This window comes from Rhopalosiphum maidis, chromosome 3 (genome assembly GCF_003676215.2).
Source record: "Rhopalosiphum maidis isolate BTI-1 chromosome 3, ASM367621v3, whole genome shotgun sequence".
Classification (NCBI taxonomy): Eukaryota; Metazoa; Arthropoda; class Insecta; order Hemiptera; family Aphididae; genus Rhopalosiphum; species Rhopalosiphum maidis.
The window spans coordinates 24,125,212-24,146,449 of record NC_040879.1 but is presented as its reverse complement, the minus strand read 5'-3'; the positions used below and the strand labels follow the sequence as shown (position 1 = coordinate 24,146,449).

Here is a 21,238-nt window from a genome sequence, read left to right as displayed (position 1 = left end):
TATACCTATTTTAGTTTTAGGGCGTTCATAAATTGTAAATATTTTTTTCATAACAAACTATAATTAGTAATTATTATATATTACGCAAATTAAATAACTATTTTTAGTTGTAATAATTATTAGATGATGGTTCCTGATGTCTATAGTCAAAGTAGTACTTTGCACTATATATAATAATATTATATAATTACTTAATAGATAAATATACACTGACACCCGGTTGTAGTAAACGGTGATAAATAATTAATTTCTAATTTTCCCAATCTAAGTAAATTTTATAAACATAGCATACTATTTTTAACTATTCAAACTGTCTTAAAATTCAAATGTAATTTTTTTTTTCAAAAATACCTTTTGATTTTTAGTCCGAAACGTAATAACGTACTACGAATATTAATTTTAATATATTTAGGTATATTATATTATACTAAAAACATTTTTTAATTGAGGACTTTATACAACATTATTTATGAAAATCCTTACATGCGGATATATTCTAAGTTCTATAACGTATAGAATCAATTGTCTATCTAATCTAGTTGTGAATTATAAATGTCGTCGTAACGATTCACTGCAACAAGTGAAAAATGGTTCCAAGCACTGCATATAGCACCACGGAATTATTAAAAATCGCTGGAATATCCTACTCGAAAAGCCCGGATTTAACATATTCGACTATTTTAGAAAATTAGAGAAGCACTCGATGATTGTTAATAATTTGCAACTCCGTAGATAGTATTTAGAATCGATAAACATTCCAGGGTTTCTAATGACGATAATATTTTAAAAATGTTTCACATAATATCTATAATTATTGCTCGAAAACGCTATGGGTATGGTACGAAACTTGAAATTATTGAGAATTGGTTTCACACCGTTTCCAAACCGAAGATTTTACATTCAGCGGGATGCTACTGCAGGGCCAACGGACTCGATTTTCAAAGGCATTGACGGAGGACTATTGTGAACATCGAAATGGATAAAATACGGCTAAAATGTACTCCTAAAAAATTACTAGCGAGCTTTGTTCGTTTCGACCACGCCCAGACTTAGATCACGGCCATTAAAGCACGGCGACCGCGGTTATAAAAAAAATCACAGCAGCGTTCGTATATACTATAATAGCCATTATGGTGCATTATATATAAGTACTTAGAATGTTTGCGGTTTTGGTACCGGTGCGTCGATAACCATACGACGTAATACATTTGTATACATATATGATATGTATAATAATATTTTATATTATAATAGATACTTATTATAGCTGGGCGAATAGTACATATCGTGTGCTGTTGGTCAAACAGTTCGCACCCGGGAAGGCCATCGATGTCAGCTCTGTTACAATACGGTGACTAATAAACAATAATAATATAAATTAAATTAAACCTCCGACGAGTGGACAACTGTATGGGTGTTTCTGAATACGAGGAAAATAATAATTGCTGGGCTTGTTTTATTTATTATAACATTATAATATTATTATATCCATGTTCAATATGACGTATACAAACATTAACTGTTTCCGCATAGTCGACTCGTTATGTTACAACGCTTGACCGATGTAATATAATATTATTATAATATTATACAGCTGAATTGCAGCGATTTTGTATCCACATCAATGGTGGGCTGGCGAAGGCGGAGGAGACGAGTGGTCAGTTATAGTATGGTTAAAACACGGTTGACAAAATCATGAACACCGTTGATGTTTTGTTGATTATATACCTATAGTTATCATTTAGACTAGCGAAGTAGCGACTATCATCGGCAGACTGATAACGGTTTTTTTTTTTATCACGTGATCAATGGTTGTTCTATAGTGCTATACCTAACCACATACGAGTATACATATATTATATTATATATATATATATATATATATGGATTTTAAAAGATGTACATACACATTATATTAATATTACAAAATCTCGTTAAATAGAACTAAATAATTGTGGTTCTGATTTGGATTAGTTATAAAAATTATTTAATAGATAGTTCGTTGCATGGAAATTGAACTGTATCATTTATTTCTTGTCCACTTCAATACATAGATTTACGTTCAAACTTTTGAATAGGAGCAAGTGTATATAATATTTTTCTCCCGTTGGCGGGATGGTGAGGAAAGCATTATCAAACATGACAGACCTCTTTGGCGTGTTTAGTCTTGACTCTGGAGAAGTAGTAAGCACCCCGGGAATGGCGGGAATCTCGAAAATGTATTGCGGGATCGTCAAAAATCGCGTAATATTTACGATTTTGTATTCATTATAATTTATAATGTAAACGCGAGTCACCAAATACATTTTAGAGAGGGCGTGTTATAGCGCTCTACTGATCTATCCGGCCATTATTACCTACACATAATGCACGCATCACAATTTACATATTATAATGTATTCCGGCGTGGAGCGCCGTCGCACCGACTCGATATTACGATTTTATATGTCTACAAGCAGACACGTTAAGCGCATTTCGTATACAAGCTAATGGTTCGAGCGCGCGCATTTCGTGTCTGTCTGCAGTTAAGTAATACCTAATTTTCATCATGGATTCGTCTACGCGAATACAACGCGTGCGTGAACTTGAACTCGAAACCGGTGGAGACGGCTGAGAGAAGAATATAGACGACTCGAAAAACCGCTTTTGCGTATATATACATCGTTTATCGTTATTTTATATACATTTCACTACGTCACTATGCTGTTTCCCCGTTATAATAATATAGACGCACGTAAAAACCCGGATGTCGCGAGGTAAGGAAAAACTTGCTGTATTCCACAGGTCAGCCGAACATGAGTCGTATGCATTGTAACTCGATCGAGTGCTCAACGATTATTTAATGTGTTGGAGAATCTAATTTAAATCTCGTTATTGCATTATATTTATTTTACGACCATATGGGACGTACATTGCTGTGCAAATGTTTAATTGTGGTACAGAATGACCCGCACAATAGGTACACTACAAATCTATACTCTATATTTTAACAGAGTCTATTATATAGATTATTGGAATCAGAAGCGGTTTTACGGTACAGGGACCTCTTGGCTTGTGTAAATGTTTAAATACGTAATGACTCTAAAAATATTGCTATCGTTATAGACTTTAAAACATAATCATTGAAATATAAAAAATAATAATTATAAAATATAATCAAAAATATTCGTTATAAATAAAAACAATTTAAATAAAACAGGTACTTATTTATAATGTGTTGGGCATAAAACAAACGCCCCCCCCCTCACTTGCCAAAAGGAACTTTGTGACTAGCAAAGAACCCTAACGAGAATTTCGTGATTAAATTATTATTATTATTATTATTATTATCAAAATATATAAAATATGGTAGGGATCTATCAAATTTTGTTTTAGAATATTTTTACATTTGGTCACCTATACGTTTCTACTAGCATTTAAAGTCTACTTCAGCTTTCTTCAGTATAACGAGTTGAAGGATGTACTTATCCGTTCGGCACATATATATCATATTATATACACGTTCTTTTGATCAGAAAGACTCATTCATCCGGTATTCAATACGTATTTAAAAAAAGTATCTTACTCGGGAATTCGAGAATGAGAAAATATCGAAAAAAATGCACGACGCGTTTTGAATCAGCCATAGGTAATAGAGTATATAGTTGCTATTGTTGTAAACTTGTAAATATAATTTTCTTTTTGAAACCAACGAAACGAAACGAGTTCACCCTATATACGATATAGTTGGCATTTGGCGACAGCTGCGGCGTACAAGATACAGTCAAACTGGTTTTGCTGTGTATAATATTATGCATGCCGTGGCGTATAATGCTACTCATACTGGCCCATAATAATTATAACATACTTAATATACTCTATCCAAAACATGTTACCTTTAGAACGCTGCACGTTTTTTTTTATACAGTGTGTGTCTAGTTCGGGGGTTCTTAACCTCTTCTGTGTTATTGGCTACTTTTACGTTATTAAGTAGAAACAGGTCAAAAAATCTCCACCACAAAAAAAAAAAAATATTTTTTATTTTTTTTATTATACTCGTACGTTTTAATCTATCTTTAAAGGTAACTAAAACAATTCAAATCTACTCCGTAATACCCGAGTAACTATCTATGAACCTACGTCATATAGATTATAGCCATACGACAAATTTCGAAGTACCTACATGCCGCAGCACTAAGGTGGTACACGATAAAATCATAGATGAATGCATCGTATATAATATATAGTATACATTGTATATGAGATTTATGCCGTATGTCGTATCAATACGTTACAGTTTAGTTGTTATGATTATTTTAATTTTTTATAGTACTACTATAGATAATCAATGTTATTATTTAAGAATTATGTGCAAAAGTACCCGTAAAACGTTCAATTAAAATATAAAAATGTGCAAATTTTAAATTTTAGTTTATTTTTATAAATTATACGTAGGTAACTATAAATCACACATAGGCACAATGTAATGTTTATTTTATTGAAATTTACTATTATGACCAAAATATTTTTTAAATTCTTTCCTATCGACAGTGGTGATCTATGCTATGAAATAAAATAGTATAAATGTCATCTTTTTTTGATCAGTCGTATTGGTATCTAATGGTATTCCTTATCTTTATTACGTCGTGTCGTCATATTATATCAAGTTTTAAGCTTAACGATAATGATAAAATAACACAAACTACGGCTAATAATATTTATAATATTAATATACATATAATATAATACGAAAACATGAATTTTTATGAAATAACATTTATAAAAATGAATTTTAATGAAAAACTGTAACGTACAATTATATGTAAAATAAAACTTTGTTAACATGAAAACGCTTGACTTTTTCTACAAGTTTCTGAGTAAATAATAAAATGTTTTAACACATTAGAACCCATTTTTAATTTATTATTTATTAGTTAATACTTAATTATTACTGTTTATATAGGATCGGGATTTTTATGCAAATGTATGTTCCTCTATAATAGACTTAGAATAATACTGACACATATGTAAACGTTTTATAAGATGCAGGTTCTATGGATAAGTTATTATTATTGCATATTTTGCACATTAGAATAAAAATACATGTACTATGCATATATTTAAATAATTTATTGCATAAAACTAGCTTATAATAGAAATATTATTAAATTAAATAATTTAAATTTTGCTCAATGTTTGTTTACTTTTTTAAATGCAACGAGCTATTATTTTGAGCCTTTTGTAAATTGTATATTTATTATGGTAAGTTTCTTGTCGTATTGATAAAACTATCCAATTCGTAAATAAATATATATACTTAAAACTTAATATTCCATTATTTCTCACTTACATGTAGTACCAATATTTTTGTACTTTATTTATCTACAGACATATTCTAAATACCTATACACGACATAATTTATTTTCGTTCATACAAAAAACAACATATTTTTTTAATTTGGTCAGCTTTGGTCAGTCAAAGAAGTTATCAAATTACCGAAATACTTTAAATATTTTCAGAATACACAAAAATTATTATATAAAAACTCGAAAAAAAAATTAACTTGTAGCAATATTTAATTAAATTTCCAATGTTTTAAAAAAGTATATTTAGAAAAACCTGTTACTAATTGCAGGAATATAAGTCTGGCATTCCTCCAGGCATCAAAAAATCAATGTCTTTTTTAATAAAAAAAATTCCTTCTTACTTCATATTATTTTGACGCACGGTTTGCACTTAAGCGTATATTATTATGTGTATGTGTGGGTATGTGCTATGGGAATAAACAAGAACATTTTTGGTCTAAAAATAAAAATTAAGCGTCATTTGTGTTTTAAAAATAAAATTAGATATTTGTATTATTACTTTATTCGTTATTAAAATAAAATGGTCTTTTAATGAACATTTTTTTTTTAGACTACCTACAGTATAAAAATATTTAGGTATTGTGAACATGCTACTTATTATCCGTTGATTACTTTCTATAGACAATGTAAACAATTAAATCACGGAAATCTTTTTGTTTTCAAAAATGATATACTTGTATACTTTTACTCGAATATAAATAATTTAATAATACCTACTATAATATTATATAACATACACTGTTTACCTAGTCGAGACGTACCTTAATCGATTATTGTTATCACATGAGCGTCACGCCGTCATATGCATATATTATTATTATAAACCATGACATAATATAATTCTTACAAGCCGATCAAGATCAAACCGCGTTTCAATGTCACCACGTGTCAGAATTCCATCATATACCTATTACACATGTAATATTATATACGTCGAATTCTGCGGTCGCGGTTACAGCTACCGAGCGGCTTGTAATACCGTTTGCCCTTCGGACTGTGAGTAAATATCTCTTATAAAGTTATAAACTTATAACTCTATACGTTTTGGACAGCGCAACTAATCAGAATTATAGAGGTCATAATATAATAATTATCATCGTATGGATTAAGGGTGCGTTTACTACACTTATGAGTTATGAGTATACCTACATCACGATTTAAAAAAAAAAAAAAATTCAAAAATTTCCGTTTAGCCAAACCACACATTTGGTAACGGGTTTTGTTTATAAAATATATTCACCCTCTATAGTGGGATTTATTTTTTTTTTGTTTAATTTTTCATATTCATTATTTCGAAGTATATATATATATATGTATATTATCTGATTACTTTCACAAGTACCAAAAGTGTTTTCGAAATATCAAAGTGTTGTAAAAACACCAGTTCAAAACAGACAGCCAAGGTTGAGAAAATTCAGCTGCATTTGAGTTATTTCAGATATTAATATTATGACATAAGCATGTCGACATTTTATAAATAATAATATATATTATATTATTGTTATCAAAATGAATTCCTTTACAAGAAGTGTAAACTTAAAATAAACAAAAAAAACGTCTGTAAATAAACTTATTTTTTGAATTTTATAAGTACTTGAATTTTTTTTTTTTTTTAAGGTACTATTCAAGTTTTTTTAGAACTGTTATATAAAAAAAAATGTTTTCATTATAAAATTCTAAAAACTAACAATCGGATATAAAGTATTTCAGACATTATTGTTTTAATAATTTATGAGAAGGAAAGTCGTCATTTGTCATCCCGTTAGCCATAAATATCGTACATAATCTATGAGTTCAACTTAAAAAAAAAAATGAGTTCAATGGTTAATATGTTGAATTCGAAAATCGATGATAAAACTATCGCTTTGGTAAGTATTTTCTAGTCGAATTCGAGCAGTCTTGTTATTGTTCAGAGGTCTTGGTGTTCGTAAAACGTGCGTATTATAAAATGGGTAAATTGAAAGCGCTCACGCATTCGGGATTTTTCAGAATATCATACTATAAAATATTCACTTCCAAAAATGGTTCAGCGGAGGACGTGATTAACCTACACAATATATGTACTGTATCGTTTTGTCCAGTAGTGGACAGTATGGTAAATATGAATATAAATCACTTCAGTGGCGGCAGCGTTGCGTTTTTGATGTGGTGGCAGTGAAGGAGGGGATAGTGGGAGAATGTGTATATACATGAATCCATGTGCGAAATCGTGGTGTATAAATTATAAACAAAAACATATTAAATAATAGCAATAAACAATTTTTAATTTTTGTATTTATAAACTGCGCAAAAACCGCTGGACGACACGCGATAAAATAACCATACGCGCCCGTAGGCAATATTCGGTCTCGGATGCATACCATTATCGTTTCTGCAAACGTATATACGCACAGATCACGAACATAATATAATATATGCGTTTTGAAAACTTTGGAAGACTCATGGGTTCTATATACAACGGGTAATATATTTGAATGATGAAGTCTGATACGTTTGAGACCGTATTTATGTTATTATGTATGTAAAACAATGCTAAAGGTAAACCATGTGTCCATGTATGGAAATGTTTTTTTTCGATTTTCCCATCGTTTTTTGAATACGTTATTATTATAAAACTGGAAAATCATTAACAAATATTATTTTTTTTTTAACGAAATGACGCTACGGTTAGGTATTATCACTTTGAGTGGTTTTGGGGATAGCGGTATTCCGCTTTTGTCAAACATGTTCATCAAAGGATAATAAACTTAACTCACCGACAAAATAAAATAAAATTAAGCAAAGGTCTATGATGTTTGGATGAGAGAATACTACTCTCTCGTAGATTTCCACCAGACAGATTTGCCACCGAGTTCCACACACATCGCTCGTCTTATGGCATAAAAGAACATTATTGACAGCTATAATGTTAAGACAGGTCTAGAAAATCGCGTAGAAAATTGTTTAACATTCAGGTAAGTAAGTACCTGCAATAGTTGAAATTTTCGTGAAAAGCCGGTCGACTACGGCGTATACCTATTTAATGTACGAAACTATTCGTGTATAATTATAAACAATATTATACAAATACATGAATATTTATATATTTATATGTACTCGTTAAATATTCATAAATTATATAGACATTTATAGTGACCAACCGAAATTTAAAATATATTGTCTCACCGGGACCGAAAACGATAAGGTAAATAGTCCGCGTATAAAGTGCATAGATATAATATAATACACCAAATGTCATAATTGTATATAAACTGTGTAATGATGATAATAAACAATAACTTTTGTCGGTCAGTTCAACGACATCGCGCGGGTCGGGGGGACGTACTGATACGTATATACAAACCTATATAATAATATGTTAGACACCAATAAAACGATAATGCGATTAGGAATATACGGAATCGTGCTACGCGCGTGTAGGTCGTTATACGATTGTTATGCTGCAATATCAATACACGCGTGTATAGAGATCGAGCTTTAATCCCGGGCGCGCATCGTAATCGCTACTACAACTGCTGTAGTAGACCGCTGTGGTCTAAATCGTTTTTATATAGCGCCGGTCATCGATCGTACGAGCGAGACAATATACGTACCTGCTTACATGTCAATGGCTCATAGAGTTATAATGGGTTTCCCCCCCCCCATCACCTCGAGTTTTCAGCCGCCCGTAATATTGTTTAATATCATGTTGATAAAATAATGTTGTCGAAATCATAAGCACATTTACAAAATGACTTTATTTTTAGTTTTGTAATAACAATTTAAAAGGTATCATTGCGCAATGCGCGTGCTTATCGTTTCTAATGATATTACACATTCAAGTTTTTTAAAGGTTTGTTTTATAATCAAATTATATTTTATAATTATATACTGAAATAGTGAATGCGCTATATTATCGAAAATTATATCATTACTCTCGTTCTATCCTCCCCTCAACAATAAGTAGGTATTTTTGAATTTTTGAATAGGTACCTACGATTTCAATTTATTTGTTTTAGTCATTTAATCTATTAATTTTATTAATATGGCGTGTTTCGATCAAGAAATCGCGCAGAAAACCGATAAACAGAAGCGTGCTTATAGTTTTAGCGTTCCGATAAGATCGCAGACTGATATCAGTGAATGAGTGTGTGCGCGGGGCTTTCTGTTGACCCATTTGACCTTCGGCCTAGCGAGTACCTATATGACGAGTATATACATTATAAAAAAAACAAAATTGAAACGTACATCGCACATTATACATTATTTTAACATTTCAATAAAATTATTCACAAATTAGCATTAAATCAAAGGATTTCGTAAAACTATACAAGTCATAGACTAAAGTGGTGTAATCGAAACGAACATGCATGCGGACACACGGTTGGTGCAAAATAATATTATGCATAAGCCTGATGGGGCGATGGACAACATGTTTGCCCAAAATTAACCAAAATACTAAATCAAGAATAATGATTTATGAAAATTGTTTAATCGCGACTTTTGAGAAACCAAACTAAGTATATTGATATCTTGTTTTAATAATAACAGAAAATTGAAAATAATAAATAATACAATTTTATTAAATACCTATATATGTTATTGTTTTGTTGGTGACGCCCATATATTTTTGAAAGATTGTTGATAGCTCGGTATGAGAGATTGAGAATAAAAGCACACGTAAACTATATCTATACACACTCTTACGGGTGTAATAAACTAATATAGTATTGTATGTTTTATGAACTCAGCCAATATCAATAAATGCTGACAAATAAATATAATATCTTTAATATAAACTCATTAACTACAAAGCTACTCATTAAACACACAAGGATTTCTTTGGTTTTTCTATAGGTACTATAGAACAATAATATTATTATGTTTAATAGAGCCACGCACTAAAGTCGCTTTGAGAATATCAATAATGATATTAAATGTCGATTAAATGTGTTTCACGCATATTTTCACCTTCGAAAACACGCATCCTTAAAACCAAATAATAATAAGTCTTCGGTTTTTAGAACACCTTTATTCGTTATCGTATAATTTAATATATATTATTATATACACAGAATTGAAGTGTTGTATCACACAGATATTAAATGCATATATAATTGTACATTATTATTTATCTAAATAATATTAAATATGCCTATAATTAATATGATTGTGTATATTATTCTCATTTTGCACGTATATAAGAAATCTCTGTTTTATTTAAATTTTTCAAAAATAATATGGGAAGTGATTTTTTTTTTAAAAGAATAATAATTATCTATACTCTTTGAAGGACAATATCATGAATAGTAAAGAAGACATGAAAGTTGATAAATATTACATGAATAGAACATTATTTCTATGTAAGTATATTTCTCAAATGATAAATTAAAACGTTTACATAAAATTCTATTTTTAATTTTCTATATCAGTGTGTATTAAAAATGTAAATTATTAGCAAACCGCAATTTGTTATTGAATTTACTATGACATTCATCTTGAGGAGTGTAAACTTGTTTGATACATATATTATAGATATATCATAATTAGAGGGACACTTGGGACAGTGACATACCAAGAATATGCTAACCAAAAGGGAGGCTCTGCACATACAAATAATTTATTATTATTACAACACCATAGGCATAGATCAAATATTGAAATATATAAATGAAAAAAAAACGTGCCTTTGAAAAAAAAAACGAATTAATTAACTTAGGTACAAATATATTATGAAGGATTATATTATTGGTATTGCAGGTATATACATATTTATACTATTAATTATACTAAATCTCTATCAATGATCACTATCGTAGTTTTATAGTGGCAAATGTAGTATTATAGGTCATAAAATAAATAGATAGCGTAGAGTGAACACCGTTTATTATTATTATTTTACATATTTTTAAACTAATCTTAATTCTTCGGTGATGATTTGCAGCATATTTTTGTTTTTGTTTTTTTTTTAAATATTTCAATACAACCAACCGTGCATACTACAGAATTGTCATACCTATGTAGTATATAGTGTTTGATTATTCGACCGGATCTTATCAAAATATAATAATTTGACCAAAATTTAGTTTGTATTCGATTTTCACGATTCAGAAGGATGCAATCTTTAAGATTTTCTATTCTCAATAACAAAACGAAATTTTCAGATAAAAAAAATACATCACTGTAAACGACTAATACACAGTTCAATAACCGATATAGAATTGTTACATTTAACGAATAAGCTGATATAAACACAATATTATGTATAATAATAATATATCTTGTTATTATTATAATAGTGTATGTTCAAACACTGTCTTTAATTTTTTATCTAAAACAATACTGCTGTAAATCATACATCAAAAAGTTTTCGAGACATATTTTTACGACATGGTTACTTAAAATTATATAGATAGTTTTAAATATTTAATTATTATGACTAGACAACAGCTGCAACTATTAAATAGTACTTACGTATTTTAGGTAATTATTAAATTCCCAGTAGAAAGGTACACGATAGTTTAAAATAAACAAATGTATTATAATGTTATTATTGTTGATATTCAAGTGCATATTATTTAATTATTTAATATTTAAAAATTATTTTTGAATTTTAAATAACTTAGGTAAACATTACATTGTTTGCAAAATTGGTTATAGTTATAACTTTGTAAATTATAATAAATAATTATCAATTTTTTTATTACGCCTGTGATGTTTATACATAAAGATATTAGGTGAACTTTTTTTTCAACGTTATTCAAAGTTGATTTTGATAATTTTAATACTTTATTTAATCAAAACTAGATTCCATGAATATTGTGTTTAAAATTATAAAATCGTTAGCCTACGTTTATTGTAAGAACGTTGTAAAATTATAACCATACAGACATATATTCTGATAACAACTAAAACAATGGCAATTTTTAGATAATATATTTTAAAGATTGAATTAGCTATGATATAAATTATAATTTTATAGTATTATTAAATAGAATAGGAACTGTACAATAACAAAAATCATTTTGACGTATTTTTGAGATTTTAGTGTTAGGTATTTATTTCAAAAATCATAACGTCAATTTTATATTTATTATTTATAATAATAATAATAATAACATTGTGTATTAGTATATGAAAATTAATAACTTATAATGTTGCAGTTTTTTTCTATTATAATTTGATAACAAGTCAAGTAATAAATCATATGGGTCAAGATCAAATAGTAGACCCCCGGAAGTTCCAAGCATCTAAATTTTCTGGTTTTCAGATATATATATATAATATTAAAAACGTTACGATACATATTATAATATGTAAGAATAATTCAATAGTACTTGTATTTATTTGTGTAACAAAAAACATCATGATATTTTTCTTGATTTTTCAAACGCGATCATGTCCACAAGTGTATACGTCAGAAGAATTATTTTTTAAAAAATATATTGAAAAACTGACAGTGACTTTTAATTTCTATAGTTGTATAATATATAATATAATAATATTTTGATTAATCCACAGAAAAAATGTTAGATTAAATTGAATCAGACTTACCACTTGTTATATTTAATATAAAAATAATTAAGTATAACATGATATTATATACATATACACACGTTTAAATGAATAAGCTATATAATTAAATATGATTAAATATATAATTTCATTAATTTAAAATGAATACCATTAATTTAGTTGAAAATAATAAATAGTATTTACATTTAAGTCGAATTTATTACATTTATACTTTATTTCATTCATGCAGTCGTGGTTTACGATTATTTTATATTAGCATGTTTGTATTTAATATGGATTATGTTACATTAACACTGTATATTGAATGAAAAACAAAAAACGGGTTGTTTCAAATTTCAGATAATTAATTTTTTTATAATGATAGTTTTAAGTTTTTTGTTGGTTATTTTTTTAATAAATTATGAAAATAAACAATACACTAATACCATGTTTTAAATTATTGTATTAGTTAACAGAAAGTACTCGTCTAACTTGAAAATGCATTCAAGTTCAATAGTATTTACTATTTTTACAAAGTGGTCAATAATAAGACGTATTTGTAACCATTCTAACTGCAAGGTTGAAGTAACCTACCTATCTATATAATATAATAATATTTTAATATGCTATTATAAAGTTATATCACTGCGAGTGTCAAACTCGTGTTTATTTTATAGTTTCATGTACATCCATCTTATATAGACTAAGTTATATAATTAAATATTATTTCCTTATAGCTAAATAAATAAAAAAAAAACTTGTATAATTCTACTAAAAAGGATTTTATGTGTAGCAATTGCTGTTTTGTATTATATTATACAATATCATATGAATTGGTATACATTTTGGGTTATCTAATGCTTTGTTTTGGTAAAGTTAATATAAATATAATATGTCAAATAACAATTTATTTGTGGATCATACTATAAATTGTCTAGCTATAATTTCTATTCATTTTTATCATTACATTTAACCCTGACATTCGATTTTTAAAACAATAGAAAAAGCTCCCGATCAATGTCTATTGAATGAAATCTAGTTTTATTGTGAACTCAGTGATCGCTTGTTACATTTTTCATTGCCAATTTAATAGTATTTTAAGACTTTACTTACAAGCATAAATTAAATTATTGATAAAAAAATCCTATAATCACAAAGAAAACATCTTAGCGGTTTTTTTGTTTTTTAAGAAAATTGTTTAATACTATAGGCTATAGCTATATTTAATATAGGAAATATACCTATCAGATATTTTATATTCAAAATATTTGCACATATATTTATTACTATTGAGTATAGATTATACATAAAATGTTATTATACATCTAAGTTATGTAAATACGAAAGAACAATGGCTAAGATAAAACACAATATGGTTTAAACATAAATATTTTCATTGTTCGTACAAAAATTAATACAATTATTTATTTTTCTTAAAATATAAAGCGTATTATCAATCATTTTACTCATCAAAATATGTATAATAATTCGTATGATTGATAAATAATTTAGGTACATATATTTTAACTTTTATTTTATGAATTGTGTGTGTTCAATACTTTTAAATAATTGAAAATATATGTGATGTAATGTTTACTGAACATATCTATTATAGGAATATACTCATTTAATGATTATCGTGTTATTAAATACGGTTAAAAAATGCAATGAATGAAAAAAAAATAATTAACATAAACTATCAATGTTAATTTTTTTTTTTTTTCGAACATCGAAGAAGTAGAATTTGCATGGTTTTAATTAAATAAAATAATGATTGACCTGTAGCATCTTAGACGACTTTATGTATTTCCGAAACAAAAACAACCCGTTTGTCTTCGATAAAATTTATTCAATTTTTTTTAATTTCGCAGACACAGAATAACGACGCATTAATAACAATACACTATAATATTATGTAGTGATTTAAACGTGAACATCAGTACACACATGCATAATACGTCACGTAATTATATAGCGCATCGTATTATGGTACATATTTTGATTGTTATTGTTGTAAAGCTATCGAATATCGTCTCATCGTGCACTTACCGTGTCGGAAACGTTTCAAAAAAATCGTTAGGTTTTTCATGATGACCATCGTGCGTTGTACAATACAATCGGTGCTATGACAATCGTCTATAATATGCGTACGACGTCGTCCAGGTGTATATCCGTGAACGGTCGACGGTAATTTGTCGTCGTCGGTGGGCGGCAGTGTCGACTATAGTTTTCGTATAATATAATAACAATAATTACGCATACGATAATTATTTTCGCAAATATTTCGTGGTTCCCGCAGTGCGTTGTCAACGGAAAAAATTGTCTATGCTGATCGCGAAAAAAATCTTCTCCGTCGTCTCGGCGGCGTGCGTTACACGAGCGCCCGCGCCGCGCTCCGATATATTAAAAAAATATTATATTCAGCGGTATTATACCTCTACACCTCCAATAAATAGCGGTAGAATGTATAAGTGTTGAATATTTTTGTTAATAATAATAATATGCCGAACTCGCGGCGAATGAAAAAAAATTCAAATGAAAAATCGAGAAAACTCTTTTCGGCGGGGGTGCGGTGGAAACGCTAAGTAAAAATTTCGGAGACGAAAAAAATTGTCAATAGACCCGCGTGCGTCTATCGGCAAGTTAACTGGTCCCGGGATCATCTAAACGTCGACTGACGCGTGCGCGTGTAAACACTGCAGTAGCTGCCGGATGCCGTACGAATCGCGTGCGTGTACAACGTGGTGTTGCGCTGCCCGATGACGACGAGACGTCGGCCAGTCCGTCGGTGCGTCTCGTGAAATGGCCTTCGGCCGAAACGGTGCGCGGCCGATGCGAATCGGACCGAATGCCCGGCACTACGCGCGTATTACGGCGAGGTTTACCTGTTATTATTACTATAATTATCGTAATGGCACCGTAAAGGCTTAGACCGAGTCGTTCAGATCATTCTCCGCGAATTCGATGACGACCATGATTTACGTATATTCCGCCGCCGCCGCCGCCGCCGCCGCCGCCGCCGCCGCCAATCAACGGTCGTCCGTCGCAATTCCACCAGATCGGATTGCAGTCGAGTGTATTTAGGCACTGCGGCAATAGTCACCACCACCACCACCACCATTGCCATCGTCGTCGACACCGCAATCGCTCGGACAATACGGTAATAAAGCAAGTCTAGTATACCACCACCACACGGTCACCGCAACCTCGGTATACGCGCATTCGGCCAATCTCTTGTTCGGTACCACCTCTTTTGCGAATCGCGATCGAACGTATATGTTATACATAATATATAATGTACATACTTCTATAGTATATATATATATATATAATATAGATATATACAAGACGACCCAAACGGCATGGCAGTGTACATTATATATGCGAGTGTAGCATGTCCGCATGCGCCTATATACATATTATTATTAATAGGTATGTTCGAGAAAAACAAAGTAAATTTATGCGATGTGTCGTCGTTTCCGCTGTGAAATACACCATAATACATACCTATTTCGTACAAGTAATTTCGTGTACGCGAGGTCTATACACCGCCCACGTATTTATCGGCGGCCAACAAATAGACTTTTACGCCGGTAGGTATTATACATACATAATATATGATATATCATGTATAATATTTTAATACGACGTACTGTTATAATGATGTATACCTTATACTCCTATGGTACAATGGTGATCAACCGGGAAAACCTACGATCACGGATCGGTCCCAGTCCGTCGAGCTTTTTGGACCAGACGGCTATAAACTAATTTATGTCTAAATCTTGAACGCCGCTAGGGCCTAGCTGTAAATAATATACCAGCTGAGTTGTTGTGGGAAAATCAGAGGATCAGCTAATAAAATTGTATTTTTTTTTTCTTTGTAAAATAATGCATAAAATATGATAATAAAATGATTCTTCACCATTTAAATAGTGAAATTTCATTATAGGTACCTACCCTCTAAAATACCTATCGTAGGTAGCAAATAATTCATTTTGACACTGACATTTAAGTACCTACCGAATTAATCACTTTAGAGTATATACTATAGAGTATTTATAAAAATTACGTTTTTCTAAAGAATAAATGGGTTTTCTTAAAACGTCCCACAAAAAAAACAACAGCGCATACATATATAGGGAGTATAACTCAGTTATTCGAGGGTATGTGTGGTGCAGGCTATTTGCCAAGTACCTACCTTAATATTTTACAGTTAATCATTTAAAGATAAGTAATAAACTGTGCTTTAATTGGAAAATTAACATATTATACTATTGGAAATAAAGGATGTAATTAAATCTCTACGAAATGCGATACACACAATAAAAAATAATAAGTTTAGACATAATATTATCTTGTTTTAGCTGTGGTATTTTAAATGGTTTTTTTGAATTCCACTTAATAATTTAAAATTAAAACCAAAAAAACTATAGTTATTTAAATAACAGGTAGTATCAATGTCAAAAATTTCATTCAAATATATATATACGTAATAAATATTTAGTAAAATATGCATTGGTGAATTAATTGCGATGCCGATAAATAGTCAAGATGATCGTTGACGAGTTTAATGTTTAAACATTAGTTAGCAAATACATATTATAATATTAAATTAAAAAAGAGCCTTGACAGTTCAACCACTTTAATTGTAATTTTATTTATTTTTCAAGAGAAAAACGTCTAAAACGGTTGTAACTCGTAGCTTATTATATATTTTATCCTAAAGAACGGAGTGGAAATAATGTTGAACCGAAAATTGGCATAATGTGGCCCCCCCTGTCGTCATCCAACGATTGAATTACTGTCAACTCGGCCAATGGATCCTAAACACTTTGTTTAAAACTTTAGTGCTATAATATTGTAACTAAGCCATAATATAAATGGACACTTAACATTTTTTTGTATGTACATATAGTGCATTCCAAATGACAACAAAAAATATTCGTAGGCTGTAATGCATTAGTATGATATTCATAGTATAACCATAATAGATGCCCCCCGTCGATACTGCACCAACCAGACAACTAAAATTTTCATACGATTAAACTAGTCTCTGTAGACAAGCATATATAAATATATGGTAAAACTTCTTTATGCATAGTTCGTAGGTATCGTAGACACGATGTGTGACACACACACACAGTACACATACATATGATTACATTGACAACAGGTTGACACGTATTTTTGTCGTCGTAGCCCAGAGAATTTGTTTTACAGTTTTGCTTGTTAAGCATTCGGAAAGGACGTTTGGATTTATTTCCCGTACATCTCTTGTACGCGAGGATTTGTATTATAGCCACAATATAGGTATACACTACGTTTTTGGCATCTGTACACGCCTTGCTGTCAAAGTATGATTTCGTGTTCAACCTACAACTGTAATATAAGAATAACCAGAATAAATATTACGATAATGTGTACGTGTGCGTGTGTATTTACATGGGAACGATTATTATTATTTATTATTGTTGTTGTTGTTATTATTGCTATTTATAAAGTAACGATTTCTTAATACTTGTAAACGACGCAGTGGATTATATTGTACACACGGAAGTCAAAACGAGTCGCCGATAAGGTTGGTAGCGTTTAGATATTATATTGATAAGAGGTGCAACAGGTGATGTGTTGCCTCTCTGGCGCCGGACATTCGAGTTCACACGCCCTCGTAAACAAGACCGTCAATTCGTTGTGACGAGATTGTATCGATTTTTTCGAGGCGATGACCGACGAATTTTTTCTTTCGTGTAGATTTTAAGTTGTAAGTTTAAAACATACTTCAACAATATTATATCATAGCATGCAATATACGTTGATATTCAATTATGCCTAAAGGTACAGTGTTTGTCTATACCTATACCCATTTTATCTAGTATAAGAGATACCGAAATTATTGCTTTATATAAGACAAGTTTCATTGATTGCCCATAAATAAATAAAACATTTAAGGAACTCTAATCGCCCTGAAATACAGTAGAATTAAAAAAAAAATTATTCTAATAATAATAAAGAGATCAATCTTGAATTATTTTTTAGGCCTCCATGAATAACAATATAATAATGAATTTTATAGATTTTAGTATTTTATTTTCGATGATATGATTTACCTTTATTTCAGATTATAATGGTCTCGCATAATAATTTATATTCTATTTTCGAGCTTTTAATTATTTATCTTGTACCATACAATTATAACTCAATCAACTCAGTACTTAATAAATAACCATTAACTTATAACTTACAAATTAGGAATTAGTGTATTTATACTATATTTTTTGTCGTTATAAATAGTAACTATAATCTACAGTATAAAATTAATATTGACAACGTCACTCGATTCACGCGTATACCTATATTTAATATTTTATACATGATTTACGTTATAGGAAAACGACAAGTCGAAAATATTATTAAATACCAAAATAAAATAAACTATTGTACTTCCAGTTTTAGTATCACCCACTTAAACGAAATCTTGAATTCTTAAAAAAATATTGTACAAAGTTTTACAATTAATAGAAGAAAAAAGCTGTTGGTATAAGTGATTGTTTTTTTAGTAAAAACTATAATATTATAGTCACCACTAATTAGTTTGTTATTCTATTATTTTTATTAATTATATATTATTAATCAATATGTATGTACCTATTATCGATGCAGTTAGTATAAAGTGATTTTTTTATTTATACCTTATTTTTTAACATAATGGTTTAATAGCAGTTTTATGAATTCGTATATCTGCTGGTTTTATCTTGTTGGTATTTTGCAATTAATTTTTCATTTTGTTTACGTTTGCAGCTATTCATATTTTTTCTCGGTATTCTGCATTAATTTATACGTTTATACTTATAATAGGTAGGTAACATTTTTTATATTTTTTTACTTTCATTTATTTTTAAACTTTTATCAATGTGATTTTAATTTCAATAGCAATGGCAAAATGTTATCAGAACAATCGATATGCAATACATAATCATAAGTAAATACGGTAATTTTTAAATTTATATTTTTTATCATATATAAATATATAATAGTTATAATATTATAACCATATTTATGGTATATAAATACCAAATAATGAATTATATTAGTTTTTAAAAATAACATATAGGTAGGTAAAATTAACAAAACAATATTATTATAAAAAGCAGTATCTAAATACAGTACACCTAAAGCACCTTATTAGCGTTTAGTGATAAAATATAGGTAGACAGTAAGAGGTTCTCAAACATTAAAAATAATATAATAATAATTTAAAATTGGAGGAAAAAGGAATGACTTTTTTTTTAATCTGGCGGAAAACGGAACTGTAATTTTTTCACAGAAACTGACGACACCCGCATTTATAATACAGGAACGAACTTACATTATAATTTATAAGCGATGTTATTCGTAATGGATAACAAAGAAACGAGAAAGAAAATAAACTAAATAATATGTTTACTACGGATAGGTACGTCATCACTGGTAAAGAAATAAAATAACAAAATTGTTTACCAAAATTAGACATAGCTGTACAGATACCACTTTCCTATGTAATTATGATTTTCAACTCATATTCGTAAATCACAACAAAATTACCAAAACAGTATTTTGTTGGTGGCCATAATTAACGCGGAAAACACGTTTTGGAACTATTATGTATCATATAATTGTATTAAAGTACTTATGAAAATAAAAATATAATACTTAGATAATTGTAGGTACTTGTGTATAATTGTGATGAGTAATAATAATGTATGAAAAATCAGTAGGAACGTAAGGAACCTGAAATCCGTAAGGAATAAATTTGCGGGCTACAACTGCGAATCGAACAATTTTTAAATGGAGAAACGGGATGTCATTGCAGAGTATCTATATGCACGAATAATAGCAAAAAAACAAATAAAAATCATAATAGTTACTTATGAAAATGTACAAGGCACAATAATAGTAGTGCAGAAAAAAAATCCACATCGAGACCGGTCGTTGCATTGTATCGTTGTATCAGTTGCTTTGAAGTAGGTACCTAGGATATAATTCATTTTGACTTTAATTGATAATGAAAAAAAAAACATCTTTTCGTCGGAAACCTTCATCGTGATGGGAACGAAATGACTTGTATTAGGTATTAAAATGTTTTAATGTGTTGTCTCATTCTAGACGTTATACTGGACAATTTAGCGTTAATATACAGACACCGTAGTCGAATCGAGCATACTTAAATTACTTTAGGTATATGTATGATATATAATAGGCAATAGCCAAAGTATACAGCATGATTTATCCTCTCCTTTCTTGATATAATCCTTGAATATACAGACATACAGTGTCCCGTGAGGATAAACCCACTGCGATATCTCCTAAAATAACGGAGATATTATAATTTTGTTTATTTTATGAAACTCAATGGGAA

At 29.5% G+C, this 21,238-nt stretch overlaps 1 protein-coding gene across 2 annotated transcripts in view; it reads right to left on the bottom strand.

Annotated features, from left to right (window-relative positions):
- LOC113556187 (scavenger receptor class B member 1-like) overlaps positions 1 to 21,238 on the bottom strand; it is a 77,074-nt gene that overhangs the window by 29,451 nt on the left and 26,385 nt on the right. Inside the window, exon 1 of one of the 2 annotated variants that reach the window (XM_026960992.1) lies at positions 14,890 to 15,637. The exons of the other annotated variant lie outside the window; for it this stretch is intronic. Coding sequence (XP_026816793.1) covers positions 14,890 to 14,938 — 49 coding nt within the window. The 5' untranslated portion in view covers positions 14,939 to 15,637. Of the gene's footprint in view, positions 1 to 14,889; positions 15,638 to 21,238 lie in introns of those variants that run through there. 2 annotated transcript variants of the gene reach the window in all.